Below are 24,988 nucleotides of genomic sequence, written 5' to 3'. Positions count from 1 at the left end.
CAGGACAGATGCATGCCTGCCTGTCCACCTGCCCAGCAGTAGGTTGTTAGGTACTGCCGGCTGAGAGCTAGGGAGAGGAATGACAGAGCTAGGGAGGGAAACGTAGGGTCAGGCCTGGTGCATGCCTGCCTGTCCACCTGCCCAGCAGTGGGGTGTCAGGCACTGCCGGCTGAGAGCTAGGGAGAGGAATGACAGAGCTAGGGAGGGAAACAGAGGGTCAGGCAAGGTGCATGCCTGCCTGTCCACCTGCCCAGCAGTGGGGTGTCAGCCGGCAGTGCCTGAGAGCTAGGGAGAGGAATGACAGAGCTAGGGAGGGAAACAGAGGGTCAGGACAGATGCATGCCTGCCTGTCCACCTGCCCAGCAGTGGGGTGTCAGGCACTGCCGGCTGAGAGCTAGGGAGAGGAATGACAGAGCTAGGGAGGGAAACAAGGGTCAGGCCTGGTGCATGCCTGCCTGTCCACCTGCCCAGCAGTGGAGTGTCAGCCGGCAGTGCCTGAGAGCTAGGGAGAGGAATGACAGAGCTAGGGAGGGAAACGTAGGGTCAGGCCTGGTGCATGCCTGCCTGTCCACCTGCCCAGCAGTGGGGTGTCAGCCGGCAGTGCCTGAGAGCTAGGGAGAGGAATGACAGAGCTAGGGAGGGAAACAGAGGGTCAGGCACAGGTGCATACCTGCCTGTCCACCTGCCCAGCAGTGGGGTGTCAGGCACTGCCGGCTGAGAGCTAGGGAGGGAAACAGAGGGTCAGGACAGATGCATGCCTGCCTGTCCACCTGCCCAGCAGTGGGGTGTTAGGCACTGCCGGCTGAGAGCTAGGGAGAGGAATGACAGAGCTAGGGAGGGAAACAGAGGGTCAGGACAGATGCATGCCTGCCTGTCCACCTGCCTAGCAGTAGGTTGTTAGGTACTGCCGGCTGAGAGCTAGGGAGAGGAATGACAGAGCTAGGGAGGGAAACAGAGGGTCAGGCACAGGTGCATGCCTGCCTGTCCACCTGCCCAGCAGTAGGTTGTTAGGCACTGCCGGCTGAGAGCTAGGGAGAGGAATGACAGAGCTAGGGAGGGAAACAGAGGGTCAGGCAAGGTGCATGCCTGCCTGTCCACCTGCCCAGCAGTGGGGTGTCAGCCTGCAGTGCCTGAGAGCTAGGGAGAGGAATGACAGAGCTAGGGAGGGAAACAGAGGGTCAGGCAAGGTGTATGCCTGCCTGTCCACCTGCCCAGCAGTGGGGTGTCAGCCGGCAGTGCCTGAGAGCTAGGGAGAGGAATGACAGAGCTAGGGAGGGAAACAGAGGGTCAGGCCTGGTGCATGCCTGCCTGTCCACCTGCCCAGCAGTGGAGTGTCAGCCGGCAGTGCCTGAGAGCTAGGGAGAGGAATGACAGAGCTAGGGAGGGAAACAGAGGGTCAGGCCTGGTGCATGCCTGCCTGTCCACCTGCCCAGCAGTGGGGTGTCAGGCACTGCCGGCTGAGAGCTAGGGAGGGAAACAGAGGGTCAGGACAGATGCATGCCTGCCTGTCCACCTGCCCAGAGTAGGTGTTAGGACTGCGCTGAGAGCTAGGGAGAGGAATGACAGAGTAGGGAGGGAAACGTAGGGTCAGGCACAGGTGCATGCCTGCCTGTCCACCTGCCCAGCAGTGGGGTGTCAGCCGGCAGTGCCTGAGAGCTAGGGAGAGGAATGACAGAGCTAGGGAGGGAAACATAGGGTCAGGCCTGGTGCATGCCTGCCTGTCCACCTGCCCAGCAGTGGGGTGTCAGGCACTGCCGGCTGAGAGCTAGGAGAGGAATGACAGAGCTAGGGAGGGAAACAGAGGGTCAGGCAAGGTGCATGCCTGCCTGTCCACCTGCCCAGCAGTGGGGTGTCAGCCGGCAGTGCCTGAGAGCTAGGGAGAGGAATCACAGAGCTAGGGAAGGAAACGTAGGGTCAGACACAGGTGCATACCTGCCTGTCCACCTGCCCAGCAGTGGGGTGTTAGGCACTACCGGCTGAGAACTAGGGAGGGAAACAGAGGGTCAGGCACAGGTGCATGCCTGCCTGTCCACCTGCGCTGCAGTAGGTTGTTAGGCACTGCCGGCTGAGAGCTAGGGAGAGGAATGACAGAGCTAGGGAGGGAAACAGAGGGTCAGGACAGATGCATGCCTGCCTGTCCACCTGCCCAGCAGTGGGGTGTCAGGCACTGCCGGCTGAGAGCTAGGGAGAGGAATGACAGAGCTAGGGAGGGAAACAAGGGTCAGGCCTGGTGCATGCCTGCCTGTCCACCTGCCCAGCAGTGGGGTGTCAGCCGGCAGTGCCTGAGAGCTAGGGAGAGGAATGACAGAGCTAGGGAGGGAAACAGAGGGTCAGGCACAGGTGCATGCCTGCCTGTCCACCTGCCCAGCAGTGGGTGTCAGGCACTGCCGGCTGAGAGCTAGAGAGGGAAACAGAGGGTCAGGACAGATGCATGCGTGCCTGTCCACCTGCCCAGCAGTAGGTTGTTAGGCACTGCCGGCTGAGAGCTAGGGAGAGGAATGACAGAGCTAGGGAGGGAAACAGAGGGTCAGGCACAGGTGCATGCCTGCCTGTCCACCTGCCCAGCAGGGGGTGTTAGGCACTGCCGGCTGAGAGCTAGGGAGAGGAATGACAGAGCTAGGGAGGGAAACAGAGGGTCAGGCAAGGTGCATGCCTGCCTGTCCACCTGCCCAGCAGTGGGGTGTCAGCCTGCAGTGCCTGAGAGCTAGGGAGAGGAATGACAGAGCTAGGGAGGGAAACAGAGGGTCAGGCAAGGTGTATGCCTGCCTGTCCACCTGCCCAGCAGTGGGGTGTCAGCCGGCAGTGCCTGAGAGCTAGGGAGAGGAATGACAGAGCTAGGGAGGGAAACAGAGGGTCAGGCCAGGTGCATGCCTGCCTGTCCACCTGCCCAGCAGTGGGGTGTCAGCCGGCAGTGCCTGAGAGCTAGGGAGAGGAATGACAGAGCTAGGGAGGGAAACGTAGGGTCAGGCCTGGTGCATGCCTGCCTGTCCACCTGCCCAGTAGTGGGGTGTCAGGCACTGCCGGCTGAGAGTTAGGGAGGGAAACAGAGGGTCAGGACAGATGCATGCCTGCCTGTCCACCTGCCCAGAGGTAGGTTGTTAGGTACTGCCGGCTGAGAGCTAGAGAGAGGAATGACAGAGCTAGGGAGGGAAACGTAGGGTCAGGCACAGGTGCATGCCTGCCTGTCCACCTGCCCAGCAGTGGGGTGTCAGCCGGCAGTGCCTGAGAGCTAGGGAGAGGAATGACAGAGCTAGGGAGGGAAACAGAGGGTCAGGACTGGTGCATGCCTGCCTGTCCACCTGCCCAGCAGTGGGGTGTCAGGCACTGCCGGCTGAGAGCTAGGGAGAGGAATGACAGAGCTAGGGAGGGAAACAGAGGGTCAGGACAGATGCATGCCTGCCTGTCCACCTGCCCAGCAGTGGGGTGTCAGGCACTGCCGGCTGAGAGCTAGGGAGAGGAATGACAGAGCTAGGGAGGGAAACAGAGGGTCAGGCCTGGTGCATGCCTGCCTGTCCACCTGCCCAGCAGTGGGGTGTCAGCCGGCAGTGCTGAGAGCTAGGGAGAGGAATGACAGAGCTAGGGAGGGAAACAGAGGGTCAGGCACAGGTGCATACCTGCCTGTCCACCTGCCCAGCAGTGGGGTGTCAGGCACTGCCGGCTGAGAGCTAGGGAGGGAAACAGAGGGTCAGGACAGATGCATGCCTGCCTGTCCACCTGCCCAGCAGTAGGTTGTTAGGCACTGCCGGCTGAGAGCTAGGGAGAGGAATGACAGAGCTAGGGAGGGAAACAGAGGGTCAGGACAGATGCATGCCTGCCTGTCCACCTGCCCAGCAGTGGGGTGTCAGCCAGCAGTGCCTGAGAGCTAGGGAGAGGAATGACAGAGCTAGGGAGGGAAACAGAGGGTCAGGCCTGGTGCATGCCTGCCTGTCCACCTGCCCAGCAGTGGGGTGTCAGCCGGCAGTGCCTGAGAGCTAGGGAGAGGAATGACAGAGCTAGTGAGGGAAACAGAGGGTCAGGACAGATGCATGCCTGCCTGTCCACCTGCCCAGCAGTGGGGTGTTAGGCACTGCCGGCTGAGAGCTAGGGAGAGGAATGACAGAGCTAGGGAGGGAAACAGAGGGTCAGGCACAGGTGCATGCCTGCCTGTCCACCTGCCCAGCAGTGGGGTGTCAGGCACTGCCGGCTGAGAGCTAGGGAGAGGAATGACAGAGCTAGGGAGGGAAACAGAGGGTCAGGCAAGGTGCATGCCTGCCTGTCCACCTGCCCAGCAGTGGGGTGTCAGGCACTGCCGGCTGAGAGCTAGGGAGAGGAATGACAGAGCTAGGGAGGGAAACAGAGGGTCAGGCAGGTGCATGCCTGCCTGTCCACCTGCCCAGCAGTGGGGTGTCAGCCGGCAGTGCCTGAGAGCTAGGGAGAGGAATGACAGAGCTAGGGAGGGAAACAGAGGGTCAGGCACAGGTGCATGCCTGCCTGTCCACCTGCCCAGCAGTGGGGTAGCACTGCGGCTGAGAGCTAGGGAGGGAAACAGAGGGTCAGGCAGATGCATGCTGCCTGTCACTGCCAGCAGGGGTGTAGCCGGCGAGCTAGGAGGAATGACAGAGCTAGGGAGGGAAACAGAGGGTCAGGCAAGGTGCATGCCTGCCTGTCCACCTGCCAGCAGTGGGGTGTCAGGCACTGCCAGCTGAGAGCTAGGGAGGGAAACGAGGGTCAGGACAGATGCATGCCTGCCTGTCCACCTGCCCAGCAGTGGGTGTTAGCACTGCCGGCTGAGAGCTAGGGAGAGGAATGACAGAGCTAGGGAGGGAAACAGAGGGTCAGGCACAGGTGCATGCCTGCCTGTCCACCTGCCCAGCAGTGGGGTGTCAGGCACTGCCGGCTGAGAGCTAGGGAGGGAAACAGAGGGTCAGGACAGATGCATGCCTGCCTGTCCACCTGCCCAGCAGTAGGTTGTTAGGTACTGCCGGCTGAGAGCTAGGGAGAGGAATGACAGAGCTAGGGAGGGAAACAGAGGGTCAGGACAGATGCATGCCTGCCTGTCCACCTGCCCAGCAGTGGGGTGTCAGGCACTGCCGGCTGAGAGCTAGGGAGGGAAACAGAGGGTCAGGACAGATGCATGCCTGCCTGTCCTCCTGCCCAGCAGGGGGTGTCAGCCAGCAGTGCCTGAGAGCTAGGGAGAGGAATGACAGAGCTAGGGAGGGAAACAGAGGGTCAGGCACAGGTGCATGCCTGCCTGTCCACCTGCCCAGCAGTAGGTTGTTAGGTACTGCCGGCTGAGAGCTAGGGAGAGGAATGACAGAGCTAGGGAGGGAAACAGAGGGTCAGGACAGATGCATGCCTGCCTGTCCACCTGCCCAGCAGTGGGGTGTCAGGCACTGCCGGCAATGCCTGAGAGCTAGGGAGAGGAATGACAGAGCTAGGGAGGGAAACAGAGGGTCAGGACAGATGCATACCTGCCTGTCCACCTGCCCAGCAGTGGGGTGTTAGGCACTGCCGGCTGAGAGCTAGGGAGGAAAACAGAGGGTCAGGCAAGGTGTATGCCTGCCTGTCCACCTGCCCAGCAGTAGGTTGTTAGGTACTGCCGGCTGAGAGCTAGGGAGAGGAATGACAGAGCTAGGGAGGGAAACAGAGGGTCAGGCACAGGTGCATGCCTGCCTGTCCACCTGCCCAGCAGTGGGGTGTCAGCCGCAGTGCCTGAGAGCTAGGGAGAGGAATGACAGAGCTAGGGAGGGAAACAGAGGGTCAGGCACAGGTGCATGCCTGCCTGTCCACCTGCCCAGCAGTGGGGTGTCAGGCACTGCGGCTGAGAGCTAGGGAGAGGAATGACAGAGCTAGGGAGGGAAACAGAGGGTCAGGCACAGGTGCATGCCTGCCTGTCCACCTGCCCAGCAGTGGGGTGTCAGCCGGCAGTGCCTGAGAGCTAGGGAGAGGAATGACAGAGCTAGGGAGGGAAACAGAGGGTCAGGACAGATGCATACCTGCCTGTCCACCTGCCCAGCAGTGGGGTGTTAGGCACTGCCGGCTGAGAGCTAGGGAGGGAAACAGAGGGTCAGGCCTGGTGCATGCCTGCCTGTCCACCTGCCCAGCAGTGGGGGGTCAGGCACTGCCGGCTGAGACCTAGGGAGAGGAATGACAGAGCTAGGGAGGGAAACAAGGGTCAGGCCTGGTGCATGCCTGCCTGTCCACCTGCCCAGCAGTGGAGTGTCAGCCGGCAGTGCCTGAGAGCTAGGGAGAGGAATGACAGAGCTAGGGAGGGAAACGTAGGGTCAGGCCTGGTGCATGCCTGCCTGTCCACCTGCCCAGTAGTGGGGTGTCAGGCACTGCCGGCTGAGAGCTAGGGAGGGAAACAGAGGGTCAGGACAGATGCATGCCTGCCTGTCCACCTGCCCAGAGGTAGGTTGTTAGGTACTGCCGGCTGAGAGCTAGGGAGAGGAATGACAGAGCTAGGGAGGGAAACGTAGGGTCAGGCACAGGTGCATGCCTGCCTGTCCACCTGCCCAGCAGTGGGGTGTCAGCCGGCAGTGCCTGAGAGCTAGGGAGAGGAATGACAGAGCTAGGGAGGGAAACATAGGGTCAGGCCTGGTGCATGCCTGCCTGTCCACCTGCCCAGCAGTGGGGTGTCAGGCACTGCCGGCTGAGAGCTAGGGAGAGGAATGACAGAGCTAGGGAGGGAAACAGAGGGTCAGGACAGATGCATGCCTGCCTGTCCACCTGCCCAGCAGTGGGGTGTCAGGCACTGCCGGCTGAGAGCTAGGGAGAGGAATGACAGAGCTAGGGAGGGAAACAAGGGTCAGGCCTGGTGCATGCCTGTCTGTCCACCTGCCCAGCAGTGGAGTGTCAGCCGGCAGTGCTGAGAGCTAGGGAGAGGAATGACAGAGCTAGGGAGGGAAACAGAGGGTCAGGCACAGGTGCATACCTGCCTGTCCACCTGCCCAGCAGTGGGGTGTCAGGCACTGCCGGCTGAGAGCTAGAGAGGGAAACAGAGGGTCAGGACAGATGCATGCGTGCCTGTCCACCTGCCCAGCAGTAGGTTGTTAGGCACTGCCGGCTGAGAGCTAGGGAGAGGAATGACAGAGCTAGGGAGGGAAACAGAGGGTCAGGACAGATGCATGCCTGCCTGTCCACCTGCCCAGCAGTGGGGTGTCAGGCACGCAGTGCCTGAGAGCTAGGGAGAGGAATGACAGAGCTAGGGAGGGAAACAGAGGGTCAGGCCAGGTGCATGCCTGCCTGTCCACCTGCCCAGCAGTGGGGTGTCAGCCGGCAGTGCCTGAGAGCTAGGGAGAGGAATGACAGAGCTAGGGAGGGAAACAGAGGGTCAGGCACAGGTGCATGCCTGCCTGTCCACCTGCCCAGCAGTGGGGTGTTAGGCACTGCCGGCTGAGAGCTAGGGAGAGGAATGACAGAGCTAGGGAGGGAAACAGAGGGTCAGGCACAGGTGCATGCCTGCCTGTCCACCTGCCCAGCAGTAGGTTGTTAGGCACTGCCGGCTGAGAGCTAGGGAGAGGAATGACAGAGCTAGGGAGGGAAACAGAGGGTCAGGCAAGGTGCATGCCTGCCTGTCCACCTGCCCAGCAGTGGGGTGTCAGGCACTGCCGGCTGAGAGCTAGGGAGAGGAATGACAGAGCTAGGGAGGGAAACAGAGGGTCAGGCAAGGTGCATGCCTGCCTGTCCACCTGCCCAGCAGTGGGGTGTCAGCCGGCAGTGCCTGAGAGCTAGGGAGAGGAATGACAGAGCTAGGGAGGGAAACGTAGGGTCAGGACAGATGCATGCCTGCCTGTCCACCTGCCCAGCAGTGGAGTGTTAGGCACTGTCGGCTGAGAGCTAGGGAGGGAAACAGAGGGTCAGGACAGATGCATGCCTGCCTGTCTACCTGCCCAGCAGGGGGTGTCAGCCAGCAGTGCCTGAGAGCTAGGGAGAGGAATGACAGAGCTAGGGAGGGAAACAGAGGGTCAGGCAAGGTGTATGCCTGCCTGTCCACCTGCCCAGCAGTGGGGTGTCAGGCACTGCCAGCTGAGAGCTAGGGAGGGAAACCGAGGGTCAGGACAGATGCATGCCTGCCTGTCCACCTGCCCAGCAGTGGGGTGTTACGCACTGCCGGCTGAGAGCTAGGGAGAGGAATGACAGAGCCTGGGAGGGAAACAGAGGGTCAGGCACAGGTGCATGCCTGCCTGTCCACCTGCCCAGCAGTGGGGTGTCAGGCACTGCCGGCTGAGAGCTAGGGAGGGAAACAGAGGGTCAGGACAGATGCATGCCTGCCTGTCCACCTGCCCAGCAATAGGTTGTTAGGTACTGCCGGCTGAGAGCTAGGGAGAGGAATGACAGAGCTAGGGAGGGAAACAGAGGGTCAGGCACAGGTGCATGCCTGCCTGTCCACCTGCCCAGCAGTGGGGTGTTAGGCACTGTCGGCTGAGAGCTAGGGAGGGAAACAGAGGGTCAGGCACAGGTGCATGCCTGCCTGTCCACCTGCCCAGCAGTGGGGTGTCAGCCAGCAGGCCTGAGAGCTAGGGAGAGGAATGACAGAGCTAGGGAGGGAAACAGAGGGTCAGGCACAGGTGCATGCCTGCCTGTCCACCTGCCCAGCAGTAGGTTGTTAGGCACTGCCGGCTGAGAGCTAGGGAGAGGAATGACAGAGCTAGGGAGGGAAACAGAGGGTCAGGACAGATGCATGCCTGCCTGTCCACCTGCCCAGCAGTGGGGTGTCAGGCACTGCCGGCTGGAGAGCTAGGGAGAGGAATGACAGAGCTAGGGAGGGAAACAGAGGGTCAGGCACAGATGCATACCTGCCTGTCCACCTGCCCAGCAGTGGGGTGTTAGGCACTGCCGGCTGAGAGCTAGGGAGGAAAACAGAGGGTCAGGCAAGGTGCATGCCTGCCTGTCCACCTGCCCAGCAGTGGGGTGTCAGGCACTGCCGGCTGAGAGCTAGGGAGAGGAATGACAGAGCTAGGGAGGGAAACAGAGGGTCAGGCAAGGTGCATGCCTGCCTGTCCACCTGCCCAGCAGTGGGGTGTCAGCCGGCAGTGTCTGAGAGCTAGGGAGAGGAATGACAGAGCTAGGGAGGGAAACAGAGGGTCAGGCACAGGTGCATACCTGCCTGTCCACCTGCCCAGCAGTGGGGTGTCAGGCACTGCCGGCTGAGAAGCTAGGGAGGGAAACAGAGGGTCAGGACAGGTGCATGCCTGCCTGTCCACCTGCCCAGCAGTAGGTTGTTAGGCACTGCCGGCTGAGAGCTAGGGAGAGGAATGACAGAGCTAGGGAGGGAAACAGAGGGTCAGGACAGGTGCATGCCTGCCTGTCCACCTGCCCAGCAGTGGGGTGTTAGGCACTGCCGGCTGAGAGCTAGGGAGAGGAATGACAGAGCTAGGGAGGGAAACAGAGGGTCAGGCAGGTGCATGCCTGCCTGTCCACCTGCCCAGCAGTGGGGTGTCAGCCGGCAGTGCCTGAGAGCTAGGGAGAGGAATGACAGAGCTAGGGAGGGAAACAGAGGGTCAGGCCTGGTGCATGCCTGCCTGTCCACCTGCCCAGCAGTGGAGTGTCAGCCGGCAGTGCCTGAGAGCTAGGGAGAGGAATGACAGAGCTAGGGAGGGAAACAGAGGGTCAGGCCTGGTGCATGCCTGCCTGTCCACCTGCCCAGCAGTGGGGTGTCAGGCACTGCCGGCTGAGAGCTAGGGAGAGGAATGACAGAGCTAGGGAGGGAAACAAGGGTCAGGCAAGATGCATGCCTGCCTGTCCACCTGCCCAGCAGTGGAGTGTCAGCCGGCAGTGCCTGAGAGCTAGGGAGAGGAATGACAGAGCTAGGGAGGGAAACGTAGGGTCAGGCCTGGTGCATGCCTGCCTGTCCACCTGCCCAGCAGTGGGGTGTCAGCCGGCAGTGCCTGAGAGCTAGGGAGAGGAATCACAGAGCTAGGGAGGGAAACAGAGGGTCCGGCACAGGTGCATACCTGCCTGTCCACCTGCCCAGCAGTGGGTTGTCAGGTACTGCCGGCTGAGAGCTAGGGAGGGAAACAGAGGGTCAGGCACAGGTGCATGCCTGCCTGTCCACCTGCCCAGCAGTAGGTTGTTAGGCACTGCCGGCTGAGAGCTAGGGAGAGGAATGACAGAGCTAGGGAGGGAAACACAGGGTCAGGCAAGGTGCATGCCTGCCTGTCCACCTGCCCAGCAGTGGGGTGTCAGCCTGCAGTGCCTGAGAGCTAGGGAGAGGAATGACAGAGCTAGGGAGGGAAACAGAGGGTCAGGACAGATGCATGCCTGCCTGTCCACCTGCCCAGCAGTGGGGTGTCAGCCGGCACTGTCGGCTGAGAGCTAGGGAGGGAAACAGAGGGTCAGGACAGATGCATGCCTGCCTGTCCACCTGCCCAGCAGGGGGTGTCAGCCAGCAGTGCCTGAGAGCTAGGGAGAGGAATGACAGAGCTAGGGAGGGAAACAGAGGGTCAGGCCTGGTGCATGCCTGCCTGTCCACCTGCCCAGCAGTGGGGGGTCAGGCACTGCCGGCTGAGAGCTAGGGAGAGGAATGACAGAGCTAGGGAGGGAAACACAGGGTCAGGCAAGGTGCATGCCTGCCTGTCCACCTGCCCAGCAGTGGGGTGTCAGCCTGCAGTGCCTGAGAGCTAGGGAGAGGAATGACAGAGCTAGGGAGGGAAACAGAGGGTCAGGACAGATGCATGCCTGCCTGTCCACCTGCCCAGCAGTGGGGTGTTAGGCACTGTCGGCTGAGAGCTAGGGAGGGAAACAGAGGGTCAGGACAGATGCATGCCTGCCTGTCCACCTGCCCAGCAGGGGGTGTCAGCCAGCAGTGCCTGAGAGCTAGGGAGAGGAATGACAGAGCTAGGGAGGGAAACAGAGGGTCAGGCACAGGTGCATGCCTGCCTGTCCACCTGCCCAGCAGTAGGTTGTTAGGTACTGCCGGCTGAGAGCTAGGGAGAGGAATGACAGAGCTAGGGAGGGAAACAGAGGGTCAGGACAGATGCATGCCTGCCTGTCCACCTGCCCAGCTGTGGGGTGTCAGGCTCTGCCAGGTGAGAGCTAGGGAGAGGAATGACAGAGCTAGGGAGGGAAACAGAGGGTCAGGCAAGGTGCATGCCTGCCTGTCCACCTGCCCAGCAGTGGGGTGTCAGTGGCCACCTGCAATGCACAACAAAGTTAGAAATCGCATCAGTTGAGGCGGCTCTTTTCCTTCAGGAATAGATCCACAAACTAGCTCAGTTCTTTATTGCGTCAAACAGAAATCTTGTGGCTCATAAAGAGTACAAGCGGTAATTCCTCTCATCCTGGTTAACAGACAGTCCGCTTGTGGTGAGACGTCTCCAAAGCTTACGCCTTTCCTTAACTTGGCAGATATGCATGGACTGTTGCCCAGTGCAAGATCTGCGCAAGCCATATCGGATGGAAATTTACAGCGACCAAGAAAGAGATGGCACCTCAGAAGTTTTGGGGTTTAACCCGATCTGCTCTGCTGCCCACAATCCCAGACACTGAGGACGACCTGAGCCCAGACAGAGTGATACTTTGCTTATAAACTTATGGGAGGGACAGTCACGGACGCATTGGTGTTCTCAGATCTGCTTCGGAAGGGATGCCTCTGTATGGGAGGAGAGACGCACACCGTGGGGGCAGGGCTACCTGCGTGAGGAGCTGGTGCCAACCTCCTGGGGGGACGGGCACGCTGAGGTCCTTCCACCACTGCTCTGAGGCCCGGCTCTAACAGGCAGGTGCCAGGCACAACGATGTGTTCCTTTTCAAAAGAGGCAAAGTGACATTATTTCAAAAGGACTTTGTTTTCAGTTTCCTTTAGCTTGTCTGAGATACTAATTTGTACTGTAAATTTTGAAAATATCCAAGTAAAATATGTAACGTGAACCCCCAAATCAAGTTTATTTCCCGTATGTTGCATTCTCACTGGCTGGGGCTCTGTCCTGCATAAGGGCTCTGCTTGGGCCCAGCGGCTGCTGACCGTGCAGGCCAACCCTCCCTCTAACTGCTGAGAAGTCTGTGCACAGCTCTGCAGTAATCTCACGGCCCAGCATGCACAGGCGGGCACTACACGTAAGCATTCAACTTCAAAGCAAAGGGAACCGATCAAAGTTAACAGCCCCCACAAGCACCCTAATTTCTAGACATCCCATCGTGACAGGAGACACCTGTTGTGGTGTACCTCCTGCGAGCAGGACACCTATGGTACGTCTTACGCACTCGGGTCAGACATCTGACTGCTTTCAGCACTCGTTTATTTTGGAATCCAGCTGGAGTTCAGACACAGTACCTGTGGCTGCTTCTGGGCGGACAAGCCTTTTTGTTGGAAGGTTAGAAAGCCAGGTGCGGTGGCAGGCGACAGCGCGGGACCAGCTGAGGCCCAGAGCCACGGCGCGCCTCGCAGTGAGCTGCTCTCAGCTCCCCGGCTTTTGTATGTAACTCAGAAGTTCATCCTTTTCCATCTGGTAGCCACTTTTTTTCCACTGGTTCCGCAGCTGCTGTAGAAGAGCCCCGATTTCCTTCCCCGAAACAATGCCTGCTTTCCTGAGGTCGTGGCCGCTCACAGGGAAGGGCGGGATGGACCAGCCCTGCATCTCCTCCAGCAGGCTTGGCTCGCCCTGGTACTTGAGCAGCTCACACACGCGGGCCTTGGCATCCGGCTCCCTGCACTGGGCACATGCAGGAACACTGCTCAGTCTTAGAGCAGCGCCCCCGGGACAGCCGCCCCCGGGACAGCCGCCCCGTCCCCGCCCCGTACTCACATCTATGACGAAGTCTTGGTAAGGCTTCAGGGGGTCTGAACTGTCTGCTGCACTCACTAAGTCTCTCCTGTTCTTGACTATAAATAACCCAAGGTTTTTCTCTTCTTTTGAAATCTTCAATCTCAAATCCAATTTTGTGACATCATCTTGCCCTTTGAATAATGAGGCCAAAACAGTCATTGGCTTCGGGGCAAGGCCTTCCACGTTTTTAGTGACTTTGTCAAACTCTTCTAGATTGGCATTAGCAGGTAAGCCTGGAGGAACAAAAGCATTTTCCTGTGTTTAGCGAAGCCAGGTTTGTGCAGAAATGTGTTGCTGACGGCTCCTGGTCCACTCCCCCAGCAGGACGGCCTGCCTGCATGCACGCCCCTGCAGCACCAGAGCAGTCGCGGCCTCTCTGAGTCCCTGCCCTGTCTGAGGCACCAGCGCCTGAGCCATCAGCCCTCCTGTCAGATCACGGCCTTACAAGCATTCCATGTCACCACTAGGAGTTCTCCGACTCTGGGAATCAATCCTTTAACTCGCAGTTCCAGTGCAAAGTGAAAACCTTTTGTCCCGTGCTCTCACCTATGTAAGGGGCCACGCCAAGTCTGTAGCTCAGGTGCATCAAGTGATTGACGTGGTTGCCAGTAAGAATTTTCTTCAGCTCCACCCAAATCCTTTCTCCTGAAATTCCAGCCAAGCCTTGTGCATTTTCCGCAATGGCTTCCAAAGTCCCAGGATCGTGGTCCCCAGGCTTCTCTACGACTCTGCCGTAAAACCTACGGGAAAGAAGCGTGCCAGTGACTGCCCCACGCCGGGGTGTCCCAGCGAACGTCTGTACACTGGATTCTGAGCGTCACCCAACCACCGAGCTGCGAACACACTACGCAGGAGTTCCTCGGGGTTCGACACCAGTGCCTGTGCAGCCCCCAGAGGCTGGCTGCATTGACCCCCAGACCCCACCTGTGCTGCCCCAGCCTTGGCCACTGGGATGTCCGGGGTGAGCCTGGAGTCTCCCAGATCAATACACAAGCATCCACACACGTTCCCACAGTGCACCCACTGCTCTGTCCGCACGCTCACTGCTCCTAGAAACACGCCAACATCCCTCTGCTGTGCAGCCAGAGCTGCCCGGCCACTGCGAGCGCTCCGCGGGGAGGGAGCCTTGAACCTGAGCCCTGGCCAGGAGGCGGCCTGTGCTGAGCAGTCGCCTGTGCCACGGGGCACCTGATCCAGACCTGAGCTGCGCTGCATGGGGCTCAGCATGTCTGAGGATCGTCCCCTGCTGGGCAACACGAGGCCACCAGGAGGCTCCAGGGACACGACAGGTGACACTGCCCACACCTGATATTTAAACAAGGTTTAAACCTCTTACCTGAAATACCTTAGAATCCGAAGGTAGTCTTCTTGTATCCTCTGTTTGGCCTGCCCGACAAATCTAACTTTCTTATTTTTTAAATCTTCATAACCATTAAAGTAATCAAACAAGGTGCCGTCAAAACCTAGTCAGTAGAAAAGAAAGAACGTCATCACGGGGCGTCATCTGTGTGAGGTCAGCTAAGAAATACAGTGAGGTCATCACAGGGCGCCATCTGTGTGAGGTCAGCTAAGAAATACAGTGACGTCATCACGGGGCGTCATCTGTGTGAGGTCAGCTCAGGAAAGAAATACAGTGACGTCATGATGGGGCCTGCGGACGTGAGGTCAGCTCAGATCTGAGAGAAAACGGCAAAAAGTAAGTATGCAAAAAATTAAGCCACTGTTCTATGTCATAGTAACCGAGGTGAACAGAGTGAAAAGGCTGCTCCAAAAACGGCACCTACGACTTGAGTGAACTAGAGTGAGCGCAAGAGGAAAACTGGTTAACTTCAGACAAAACAAGCAAAAAAAAAATCTGAAACCACAAATGACACAAATGTGGAGACATGCAGATCCGTGGCCATTCCCGTACTTTACAGTAAACACCATGGAAACACAAAACGCTCCCAGAGAACGCACCTTTCCAGGAGGCACTCCCAGGCGTGGTCGCCCTGCCGTGGTCGCCCACAGGGAACAAGATGACCAACACCTCCCACAGGCACATGACCCGTGGCCTCGGAAGGGCGGGCAGCCATCGTGGGCACTCAGCAGGACCACACCGCCCTCGGCTCCCCCGCCCCAGGCAGGCACTGGGCAGGCGCAGCCCCACTCGGCCCGCACAAGGGGAGCAACAAAAGCAGCGCGTGCCCAGCTCCATCGGGCTGAAAGCACACTGGCTTCCCGACTCAGGGTGAAGGGCGCAGCCGGGCGCAGTGCTCGCCACAGGACGAGATCTGAGTCCCAGCAGCACAGCGCCCGGGAGAGCCTTGCCAGCCTCTCCAGGCAGTTCTAGGAGCAGCCGGCTGGGACACGTGCTGACCGATTTACTGAGCCTCGAAGGAGTCCGTGCCCGGGACCCGGCAGGCAGCACATGCCACAGCTGTAACGTGCCACCAGCAGGAGGCCCACGGGACCAGCCGCACAGCAGGATCCGCTGCTCTGGGGCTCACAGCATGACCCTCCCCTGCTTTCCTAGTCCGGCAGAATATCAAAAGCCTGCTTGCCATTTCACACACAAAGCAGGAAGTCAAACGCAGGCAGCACCACCAGCTTCCCCCACCCACAGGTGGCTCCCAGCCCCTGGCCAGGGCAGCACGGTGACCGACAGCTCCCAAAGGGCAGTGGTAAGAACACAGGCACATAGGATGCCGACTTCCTCCGCCAAGAGCAGGGGACATCTGTGTGTGTGTGGTCGTGTGTGTACGCCCATGGGGCACACACGTGTACACGCCCATGGGGCACACATGTGTACACGGGGAGCAGCGAGAACGGCCCCGGGCGGGGCTGGGAGTGTGTGCTCACCCTGCCCTGCGTGTGTAACTTCAGAACCACCGCACGCCTACACCAGGTGCAGCTACAGCCTGCCTTCCCTCCAGCCCCACGGCCGCGGCGGGGACAGCACGCACCCTGGCTCCAGACCTGTGGCCAGCACACCGTCCCTCACGCCACGGGGGCCGCTCCCTCGCACAGGGCCCGAGCTGGGGGGACCCTCACCCAGGAACATGGAGTTGATGGTGAGGTCGCGGCGCTCAGCATCCTTCTGCCAGTCAGTGGTGAACTCCACCTCGGCGTGTCTCCCATCAGTGGCTACATCAATACGCAGGGTGGTGATTTCAAAATTTTCTTCATGAAGCTGCAATGAAAACATGGGTTCTAAAAAATCATTTCTCAATACCACCCAATTAAAAAAAAATTGTCTTCACTGAAGTGCACTACTAATGTGGCACAGAAGGAAACATGGCCAAAAACTGGTCCAAATGAGTTTAAAAATGTGCTTCTCGTGGTGAATCAGATGCAATGTGTCCAATGGGGACACAGGGAGAAGGCCTCGGGACCAGCACACACACCACCACACACACTGAGCCACAGCCAGGACACAGGGCAGAAGGCCTCAGGACACCGTGCAGGGCCATGCACTAGGTCACACTGAGGCACAGCCAGGACACAGGGAGAAGGCCTCGGGACCAGCACACACACCACCACACACACTGAGCCACAGCCAGGACACAGGGCAGAAGGCCTCAGGACCCCGTGCAGGGCCATGCACCAGGTCACACTGAGCCACAGCCAGGACACAGGGCAGAAGGCCTTGGGACCCCGTGCAGGGCCATGCACCAGGTCACACTGAGCCACAGCCAGGACACAGGGCAGAAGGCCTCTGGCAGCGCTCCGTCTTCTGGACTCCATGCACCTGGCAGCATACAGCGGCTCTCTGGACCCCACGGGGTCCACGGCCTGCCGGAAGGAGGCAATCAACAGAGCTGCCCCTCTAGGCCACACGGCCCAGCTGTCTCAGGAGAGACACAGCCAGGGAAGTCAGGTGCCTTCATGACAGAGCAACATCTGTGTCCCACTGACCACAAGAAACATCTGCATAGGGAACATCATTCCTAAGTGGGAGAAAAACAAAATGCCCAACGACACAAGGGCAGGGCAGTAGGACAAGTGAAGACGCAGGCTCTCTCAGGAAGTGAAGGCTGGAAGGAGCACGGTGCTGTCACGTGGTTTCCGCTCGGCGTGCAGGCAGGATGCGTGTTTACCATAAAGCACCGCTCGCGGGAAGGGAGGGACCTGCAGGCTCTGCTGGCGGATCGCCTCCCGGAGCCTCCCTCACCAGGCAGAGACCAGGCGTGACCCCCAGGGAACAGACACACCGGGACGGGCAGGCCCAGGGCGCACCAGCCTGAGCCCTTGGCCCCGACCCCACGCTGACACGCACGACTCCCGAGCACACGCGGCACTGCTCCTCGGCCACCGAGAGGGAACCAGCCGACGCCCCAGCATGCTCACGGTCAGACCCTCCACCTGACAGGCCCACAGGTACCAATGAAAACTTGAGGAAAAAGGGGCTTGGGAGAAACACATCACAAAATCACTAAACCGCTCCTTCATAAACACTGCACCCACAGCCAGGGAGGAGACGTCACAGACACACGACATGCAGTCAGCGCCTGCGGGATGGTGACAGTGCGACCCGGATGACAGCAGTCAGAGGGGTCATTCAAACACAGTGACGGCAGGGCCCTCGCCACAGGAGGCCTGCAGGTGGACAGTGGGCAAACAGCAGGTCAGCACATACAAGTACAACAAAACCCACCTCAACACACACGGCCGTGCCCGCAGACCACCAGCACACACGGCCATGCACACACACCTGCACACACACACCACCAGCACACATGGCCGTGCCCACACACCTGCACACACACACCACAGGCCCAGTGATGTAGTTACGTGCTGTTCCTCCTTCTGCACACTGACAAGCTGCCCTGCTCTCTCCACGTGTCCTGAGCCAGCCCTCAGGGTACATTCCCAGCATGGGGGAGCAGCACAGACCCTCACCATTCACTTCCTCATTTTAACAAAATGTTATGAATAAAATTTGGTTAAGCAGAGGGCAATTTACTAATGAGAAAAAAAAATCTCTGTGCCTGGTATGATGGCTCCACAGCTGAACCCTCACCCTGCTGCCACCTGCTCCCACATGGGCCCCCACTCGTGTCCTGGCTTCTCCAATTTTCATCCAGTGGTGGGGAATGGCCCATTCCCGGGCCCCTGCACCCAGCTGGGAGACCAGAGAGAAGCTCCTGGCTCCTGCCTTCAGATTGGCTCAGCTGTGGCAACTGTGGTCACTTGGGGAGTGAATCATTGGATGGAAGAGCTTCCTCTCTCTTCCTCTCTGTATGTCTATAAATAATTTTATTTCCTGACATATTTATTGAAAAGATAGTGAGACAGTTTCAGAGAGGGCAGGGAGAGACCGTCCATCCTCTGGTTCACATTCCCCAGAGCTGAGCTGACCCAAAGTTCAGGTGCCAGGAGCTTCATCTCAGCCTCCCATGTGGGTGCAGAGCCTGGGGTGTGGGCCATCTCTGCCGCTTTCCCAAGCCACACACACAGCTGGACGGGACATGAGCAGACAGCTGGACGGGAAGTGGAGCAGCCAGGACATGGGCAGACAGCTGGACGGGAAGTGGAGCAGCCAGGACATGGGCAGACAGCTGGATGGGAAGGGGGGCAACTGGACATGGGCAGACAGCTGGATGATAATGGGGCAGCCTGGACACGGGCAGACGGTTAGACGGGATGGGGCAGCCGGGACGTGACCAGGGCCACATGGTACTGATGGCATTTGCAAGTGAAGGATTAGCATGTGCACGATCCTGCCGGCCCTAATAAAACCAGTCCTTGAAAATCAAAACAGAAGATCAGAAAGCCGGCCCCCCCTACCCCCCAACAAAAAAATCAGGTTTCTAACGCACAGGCGTTGTAGGGGATCACCTCAGGCAGCACTGGAACAGGAAGTGCGCTCTCCGAGATGCGAGTCCTTCCTGCCTACCACTGCAGCAGTCAGGAAACTAGTCTGCCCAGGGTGCGAGTGGCTGCCATGCAGGTGTAGGTCCTGTCCTGGCAGGCCACCCCCATCTCATCCCTAATGCGGGGCTGGGAAAGGCAGTGCAGGGTGGGCCATGTGCTTCGGCCCCTGCGACCCACGTGGGAGACCTGGACGAAGCTCCAAAGGTCTTGGCTTCTGCTCGGCTCAGCCCAGCCCGTTCCAGCCATCATGGGAAGAGCTCACAGAAGAATGAAGATGAAAGGACGCTCGATGTGTTTCAGTCCTCTGAGGGAACCAGCAGTCCTGGCACCACGTACAAGAATGAGGGAAGCTCATGCAGGAACAGATAGCGGCAGGCACACCACTGCAAACGCGAGCGCTGCAGCTGCCACGGCATTCCAACTGCCACGGCGCTCCAACACAGCGCGCCCTCATGCAGCTGCCATGGCACTCCAACACAGCGAGCCTGCCCTCATGCAGCTGCCATGGCACTCCAACACAGCGTGCCCTGATGCAGCTGCCACGGCGCTCCAACACAGCGCTCCCTCATGCAGCTGCCACGGCGTTCCAACTGCCACGGCGCTCCAACACAGCGCGCCCTGATGCAGCTGCCACGGCGCTCCAACACAGCGAGCCTGCCCTCATGCAGCTGCCACGGCACAGCAACACAGCATGCCCTGATGCAGCTGCCACGGCGCTCCAACACAGCGCGCCCTGATGCAGATGCATGAGGGCACAGCAACACAGCGTGCCCTCATGCAGCTGCCACGGCGTTCCAACTGCCTCGGCGCTCCAACACAGCGCGCCCTGATGTAGCTGCCACGGAGCTCCAACACAGCGCGTCCCGCACACAGAGCCCCGTCACGACACGTGACCCCTGGTGGATCGAGCCTCGCTTTCCCTTGCAGGAGGCAGCCAGAAGACCAGACCCCCAGGGCACCATGGAAGCTGGAGAGGGCACACGGGCTGCCAGCAGGGCAGAGGGGACCGAGTGCTGCCCAGGCGCCGTCTGGCTGTCTCGCAGCAGGCTGTGCACTCACCCTGGCCGTCACGGTTCCGTGCTGTTCCCCCTTGTTGTGGATCATGCGCACGCCAGCTGCCTGGAACATCTCCTTCATCTGCTCGGGCGTGGCAGTGGTGGCAAAGTCCACGTCCTGCGGCTTGACCCCCGCCAGCAAGTCCCGCACGGCGCCTCCTGCGATCCGCAGCTCGTGGTTCTCGCGGTGGAACAGCTCTGCAAGGCACAAGGCTTCGTGTCAGTTTGTCTCCAGGTCACCACGCGCAGCACAGGTCACCCAGAGCCCCAGCCCCTGGGAGCTCAGAAGGGGACTTGGAAGCACAATGGCCCAGTGAGCTGATCCTCTATCTGCACCCACAGGGATGCCGGTTCGTGTCCCGGCTGCTCCACTTCCCTCCAGCAGCAGAAGACGACCCGAGCACCAGGGCCCCTCCCTGCACCCGGACGGGAGACCCAGAAGGCGCTCCCAGCTCCTGGTTCTGGCCAGTGCAGCCATCGGGGACTGAGCTTGTGTTTCCCTCTAACTTTGCCTTTCCAATCAATCAATCAATCAATCAATCAATCTTAGGGGTGGAAATCACTGTGTATGCCATGTTGCTGATGTGCAGCCACTGATTCCAGTGCGTGCCCCAGCAGAGGCACACACACTGTGGGAACCAAGCCACCCAGGAGCCAGCCTGCCACGCACCAACCCACCCTGAGCTTCTGCGGAACAGACAGTGGCACAGGACGGGGTTGGCAGGCATGGCCATCCTGAGCCCAGGGTGCAGGACACAGCAGGCACACCGCCCTAAAGCCACACCCGAGCGACACCACATGAACGTGGGGGCCAGGGGAGACAGCTCCCATCTGCCCATCAGCATCAAACTGGAACCAGGCTGCTGAGAGGCCACCACGGAACCACACCCAGCCCACCCAGCATCAGCTCAGCCACCCAGGCCATTAGTCCCTTCCACAATGCCTGCCGTGGCCTGATGGGGCTGCAAGTCACACAGGCATTTAATCAATGCAGGGCCTGACCTGACTGAGCTGGGAGGTTCATGGGGGGAGGGCCCAGGTGGGCTCATGGGCACAGCTCCTGGGTGTAGCTCTCTGCTACCTGCCACTGCCAGGCACAGCTCTCTGCCACCTAAGCAGACATTCCGCCAGCGTGAGCCTGAGGGCACCACTACAGTCAGGAAGAGCTGACTAGCAGGGGTCCCCCAGACGCGGACCCTCTCAGAGGACGAGCCAGACATGGCAGCAGGCCCAGCTCCAGAACACCTAGAGGCTCTCAAGGCTCCTGGGAAGAGAGGGTGGACAAACACCACAAATGCAACCAGTGAAGGCTAGGGGTAAACCGGGTTGGGGTGCACGCAGGCGTGACCCTGTGTGCCAAGCTGTGTGGGCAGTGCTGTGACACCAAGACACCTCGCTGCACAACTGAACACGCATCAGAGCATTGAACGGCGGCGTCTGTGCTGGGGCTCAAAGACAGCGCCAGGACGTGAGACCTCTCCCGGGGGCCGGCCAGCAGAGGGCTGAGGCTGGGCGTGCTTCGCTCCTGGTCCCAGGACCCTGCTCCACACGACCCACCCAGCCTCTGCTCTCACCCCGCACACCTGCTGCCTCCTTGTCCAGCCCCATTCCCTGGGTCTTCTGAAAGGATGGGTGCCTCCTCTCCCTCCGCCCTCAGGAAGCTGGCTCTCCCCACACAGCCTCCGTGTCCTCGATGCCGGGTCCCACTCAACCCCATAGACCCCTCAAACCGTCAATCATGGAGGTGGAAATAAAATTTGTTGTGGTGAGAGACATGAAGCCAGCACACACGAGGAAAACTTAACAGTACGAAGCCACGGGTTCTCCCAACCCCGCCCCTGCAAGTCCTTGCACACGGGACCCGCAGCTCGCCCACCGCCACACTGCAGGTCCCGGGAATAAGTCCCACTCCTCCACTGCCCCACCCTGTGCGAGTGCCCACTCTGGGGCAGGGAGGGGACGGGCCTACAGGCCACCAGGTGGAGCTTCCGGCTCCCAGGGCAGTCTGGCCCAGCTCTGGCGATGGGGCATTCGGGGAATCAACCAATGGGTGAAACCTTTGTCTCTGCCTTTGAACACTAAACAAAATTTAAAAATTAAACTAGTATGGCAAAGTCACGCAGCCCATTCCGGGTTCTGAACGCACGCATGGCCCAGGCGACCCCCGCTGTCCCAGCTGCTGTCCCCAGCCCTCTCCGCCGTCGCCCCTCAGTCTGCTCACGCAGCGAGCGCCCCGTTACACCCAATGCGCAGACATCTTGCCATGAGCATCTCTCTTTTCACTTCACCACACGCAGCCCATGGCTCTGCCCGGAGCCCCCCAGCCCACTGCTAGAGAGGGCCACTCCCCAAAGCCCTGCCAGCTCTCCCCCCGGCCCACACCCCGTGACGGGACGTACGTGCGCTCAGCCAGCACATTAGGGCCTGAAGCCCACCACAGCACACCAACCCACCTGCTGCGCCCCCCGCTGTCACGGCTGCCTCTGACCACACACTGGCCCTGCTGGCTCACTGCCTGGCACCCTCCTTGATGCCACCGTCCAGACCAGATTCCAAGCAATGTCCCTTGCCAGGGTGAGCACGGGGAGATTCTTGGGGCCGCCACTGAGGCCAGTGGTGCCCACTTGGCCCAATGAGGCCTCTCCATGCCCACTCGGCCAGTGAGTGCTGCCTGGTGCTCGGGTTCAATGGCAGTGCTCACCTGAATGTCACTTCGCTATTCTTTTTTTTTTTTAAGATTTATTTTATTATTATTTTTTTATTGGAAAGGCGGATATACAGAGAGGAAAATCTTTCGTCTGATGATTCACTCCCCAAGTGGCCGCAACCTCTGGAGCTGAGCCGATCCGAAGCCAAGAGCCAGGAGCCACTTCTGGGTCTCCCACGCAGGTGCAGGGTCCCAAAGCTTTGGGCCGTCCTCGACTGCTTTCCCAGGCCACAGGCAGGGAGCTGGATGGGAAGTGGGGCTGCCGGGATTAGAACTGGCGCCCATATGGGATCCTGGACGTGCAAGGCGAGGACCTTAACCACTGTACTATCACCCCGGGCCCTCACCTTGCTATTCTAACTACGTATGGGGGCACAGCTGAGGTAGCCACCAAGTCACTGCTTCAAGACCCAAGTTACAGGCCCAGCGCAGTAACCTAGCAGCTAAAGTGCTCACCTTGAACATGCCAGAATCCCACATCCATACTGATTCTAATCCTGGCATCCAGCTCCCTGCTTGTGGCCTGGGAAAGCAGTAGAGGATGGCCCAAAAGCCTTGGGACCCTGCACCTGCGTGGGAGACCAGGAAGAGGCTCCTGGCTCTTGGCTTTGGACTGGCTCAGCTCTAGCCACTGTGGTCACTTGGGGAGTGAATCACTGGATGAAGATCTTCCTCTCCATATATCTGACTTTGCAAAAACTACATCTAAGGAAAGAAAACCAAAAACCAAAAAAAAGACCCAAGTTACTTCCAATTCCACCTCTCCTAACACAGACCCTGGGAGTCAGCGTGACGGCTCCAGGTCCCTGACACGGCCTGGACGAAGTGGACACAGCTGCTGCCCGAGCCAGGGGCTGCAAGATCCCTCAAGAATGTGACAAGAAACTGTGGAACACAGAAGTGAGGGCAGCTTTACGCAAGCGAAGCCGATCTGAGGGCAGGGGGTGGGGACCTGGTGCTTCGGCATGGCAAGCCAGGCCATCGCCCACACCTCATCCACCGGGACGCCCACTCCAGGCCCACTCCAGCTCCTTGCTCAGGTGCCTGGGGAAGCAGCCGACACGCACATGGGAGACCCGAAAGGCGTTCTGGGATCCCGGCTTTGCCCGAGCCCAGCCATGGCAGATGCAGCCATTTCAAGGGCGAACTAGCAGCTGGAGAGACCTCACTGTCTCTCCCTACTTCACTTTTCAGATAACAAACTTTGAAAAAGAATAAAAACGATGACCAGATGACCATGCGAGCCATCGCGGAGAAGCACTGCTCTGAACCACCCCCCCCTTCACTCAAAGACGCTTCAAAGTCACGCAACAAGTTAACAGCATTTCAGAACAGGAGCCAGGAGGTAGAGTGGGTTATTAACTGTCTGATTCGCTCTCATTAAACCACTTCCAAACACCTCCCGGTTCAGGGCGTTGAGAAGGTCCCTTAATTACCCGGCAGTAAGGCACGCAGCGGTGCCCACAGGAAATGCAGCCCAGCGTAGGAGCGCTGCGACGCAGGTCAGGAAGCACGCCTTCCACCCGCGACCCTCAGCAGCCCGCCTTGCGCACGCACCCGTGCGGTACCGCACCCAGAGCCTGCCTCCTTCCCTCCCCGCTTGAGCTTGCCACAACCCTGCCAGCGTCACGCACAGTGAACCTAGCCACTTAACCCAGGCTTAAATGCGAAACTTCAGCGACAGACAGGAGCGCACGCAACGGTCACCAACGGGGAGGTCAGATCCCGTGTCCAGCACCCCAGGCACGGGGCGGGCAGGGCCAGGCCCACCCTGCCACAGCCGGCGGCTGCCCCTCCCCAGCAGCCAGGACGAGGACGCGGGGCGCCACCCGAAGGTGCTGACCTCCGCCCCTCCCGCTCCAGCGACTCCCCCGGGGGTCGACTCACCCGTGAGGCTCTTCAGCCCGTCCGTGAACAGCGCCTGGAACTCCGAGGACTGCAGCTTCATGGTGAACAGGCCGCGCCGGGGAAGGCGCAGGAGGCTCCAGGTGCAGCTCAGCGCGCTCCGGGGCCAGGGCCGCAGGAACCTCAGCATCTGGGGAGTCCAGCCGAGCGCGTCCCTGCCAGGCACGGGGGGCGCGCCGTCAGCACCCGGGAGACGCACCTGCAGCCGGGCTCACCAGCCGCTCGCAGCCGCGGGCAGGGCAAGGCCCGGGCGCCCGCGCGCCTTTGCACCTGCTGCCAGTCGGCCGCTGCGGGCCCCTTCCCTGCCCTCCCCTGGTCCCCCAGGGAGGGAAAGGCGAGCCGGCGGAGATGGAGTAACAGGTGGGACCCCACCGGGGCCTCCGGGCGCGGGAAGCGGAAGCGCCCCAAACAGCACGCGGGTCCGCGAGCTCGGGGACGGACGGTGACCGCGCCCGCGTGGGCCAGGACAGAACGCGCCGGAACACCCCGTCCCCACTGGACGCGCGGCCGCTCACCTGGCCGCCACTGCCGCCCCGCGCGCACTGCTGACGCAAGGCGCTGACGCAAGGCGCACGCCAGCCCGGCGCCAATAGGGAGGGCAGCGTCCGTGGGCACGGCCGGCACTCACCACGCCCCGTCCACTGACGCGCTGGGGCGCACGCGCAGCGCAGCCCGAGGCCCCGCGCACGCCGGTCTGCCGGACCCGAGGCTCCAGGCGC

General features: G+C 60.3%; 2 protein-coding genes across 3 annotated transcripts in view; one reads left to right on the top strand and one right to left on the bottom strand.

Annotated features, from left to right (window-relative positions):
- Positions 1-11,858, top strand: part of CRBN (cereblon) — a 35,699-nt gene extending 23,841 nt beyond the window's left edge. Inside the window, exon 11 of the mRNA XM_040995095.1 lies at positions 11,329-11,858. Within this exon, the coding sequence (XP_040851029.1) occupies positions 11,329-11,509 (181 nt within the window). The 3' untranslated portion in view covers positions 11,510-11,858. The remainder of the gene's footprint in view (positions 1-11,328) is intronic.
- A 103-nt stretch (positions 11,859-11,961) lies between these two features.
- Positions 11,962-24,719, bottom strand: TRNT1 (tRNA nucleotidyl transferase 1). Of its 2 annotated transcripts, none has more exons than XM_040995096.1 (7): positions 24,252-24,719; positions 19,662-19,855; positions 15,780-15,918; positions 14,083-14,209; positions 13,293-13,486; positions 12,726-12,979; positions 11,962-12,632 (listed from the first exon to the last, which is right to left on the bottom strand). In XM_040995096.1, exons 1-7 carry the CDS (start codon positions 24,397-24,399, stop codon positions 12,378-12,380), a joined length of 1,311 nt encoding a protein of 436 aa, XP_040851030.1. In that variant the 5' UTR covers positions 24,400-24,719; the 3' UTR covers positions 11,962-12,377. The 2 variants fall into 2 exon arrangements, with proteins under 2 accessions (XP_040851030.1, XP_040851031.1); XM_040995097.1 differs by having other exon boundaries at positions 13,353-13,486.
- Positions 24,720-24,988: the final 269 nt, after the last annotated feature.

The sequence above is a fragment of the Ochotona curzoniae genome, unplaced genomic scaffold (assembly GCF_017591425.1).
Source record: "Ochotona curzoniae isolate NIBS_2020 unplaced genomic scaffold, NIBS_Ocur_1.0 contig_908, whole genome shotgun sequence".
NCBI lineage: Eukaryota > Metazoa > Chordata > Mammalia > Lagomorpha > Ochotonidae > Ochotona > Ochotona curzoniae.
This window is presented reverse-complemented; position numbering and strand designations above follow the sequence as displayed.

What these genes read in the sequence shown, in the direction of transcription:
- TRNT1 (XM_040995096.1), bottom strand. Translation starts at nt 24,399, where the DNA reads ATGCTGAGGTTCCTGCGGCCCTGGCCCCGGAGCGCGCTGAGCTGCACC. An exon ending in ACGGAACCGTGACGGCCAGG is followed by an intron (nt 15,919 to 19,661) that starts GTGAGTGCACAG and finishes TTTTCATTGCAG; the next exon opens with CTTCATGAAGAAAATTTTGA. An exon ending in CGGATTCTAAGGTATTTCAG is followed by an intron (nt 13,487 to 14,082) that starts GTAAGAGGTTTA and finishes TCTTTCCCGTAG; the next exon opens with GTTTTACGGCAGAGTCGTAG.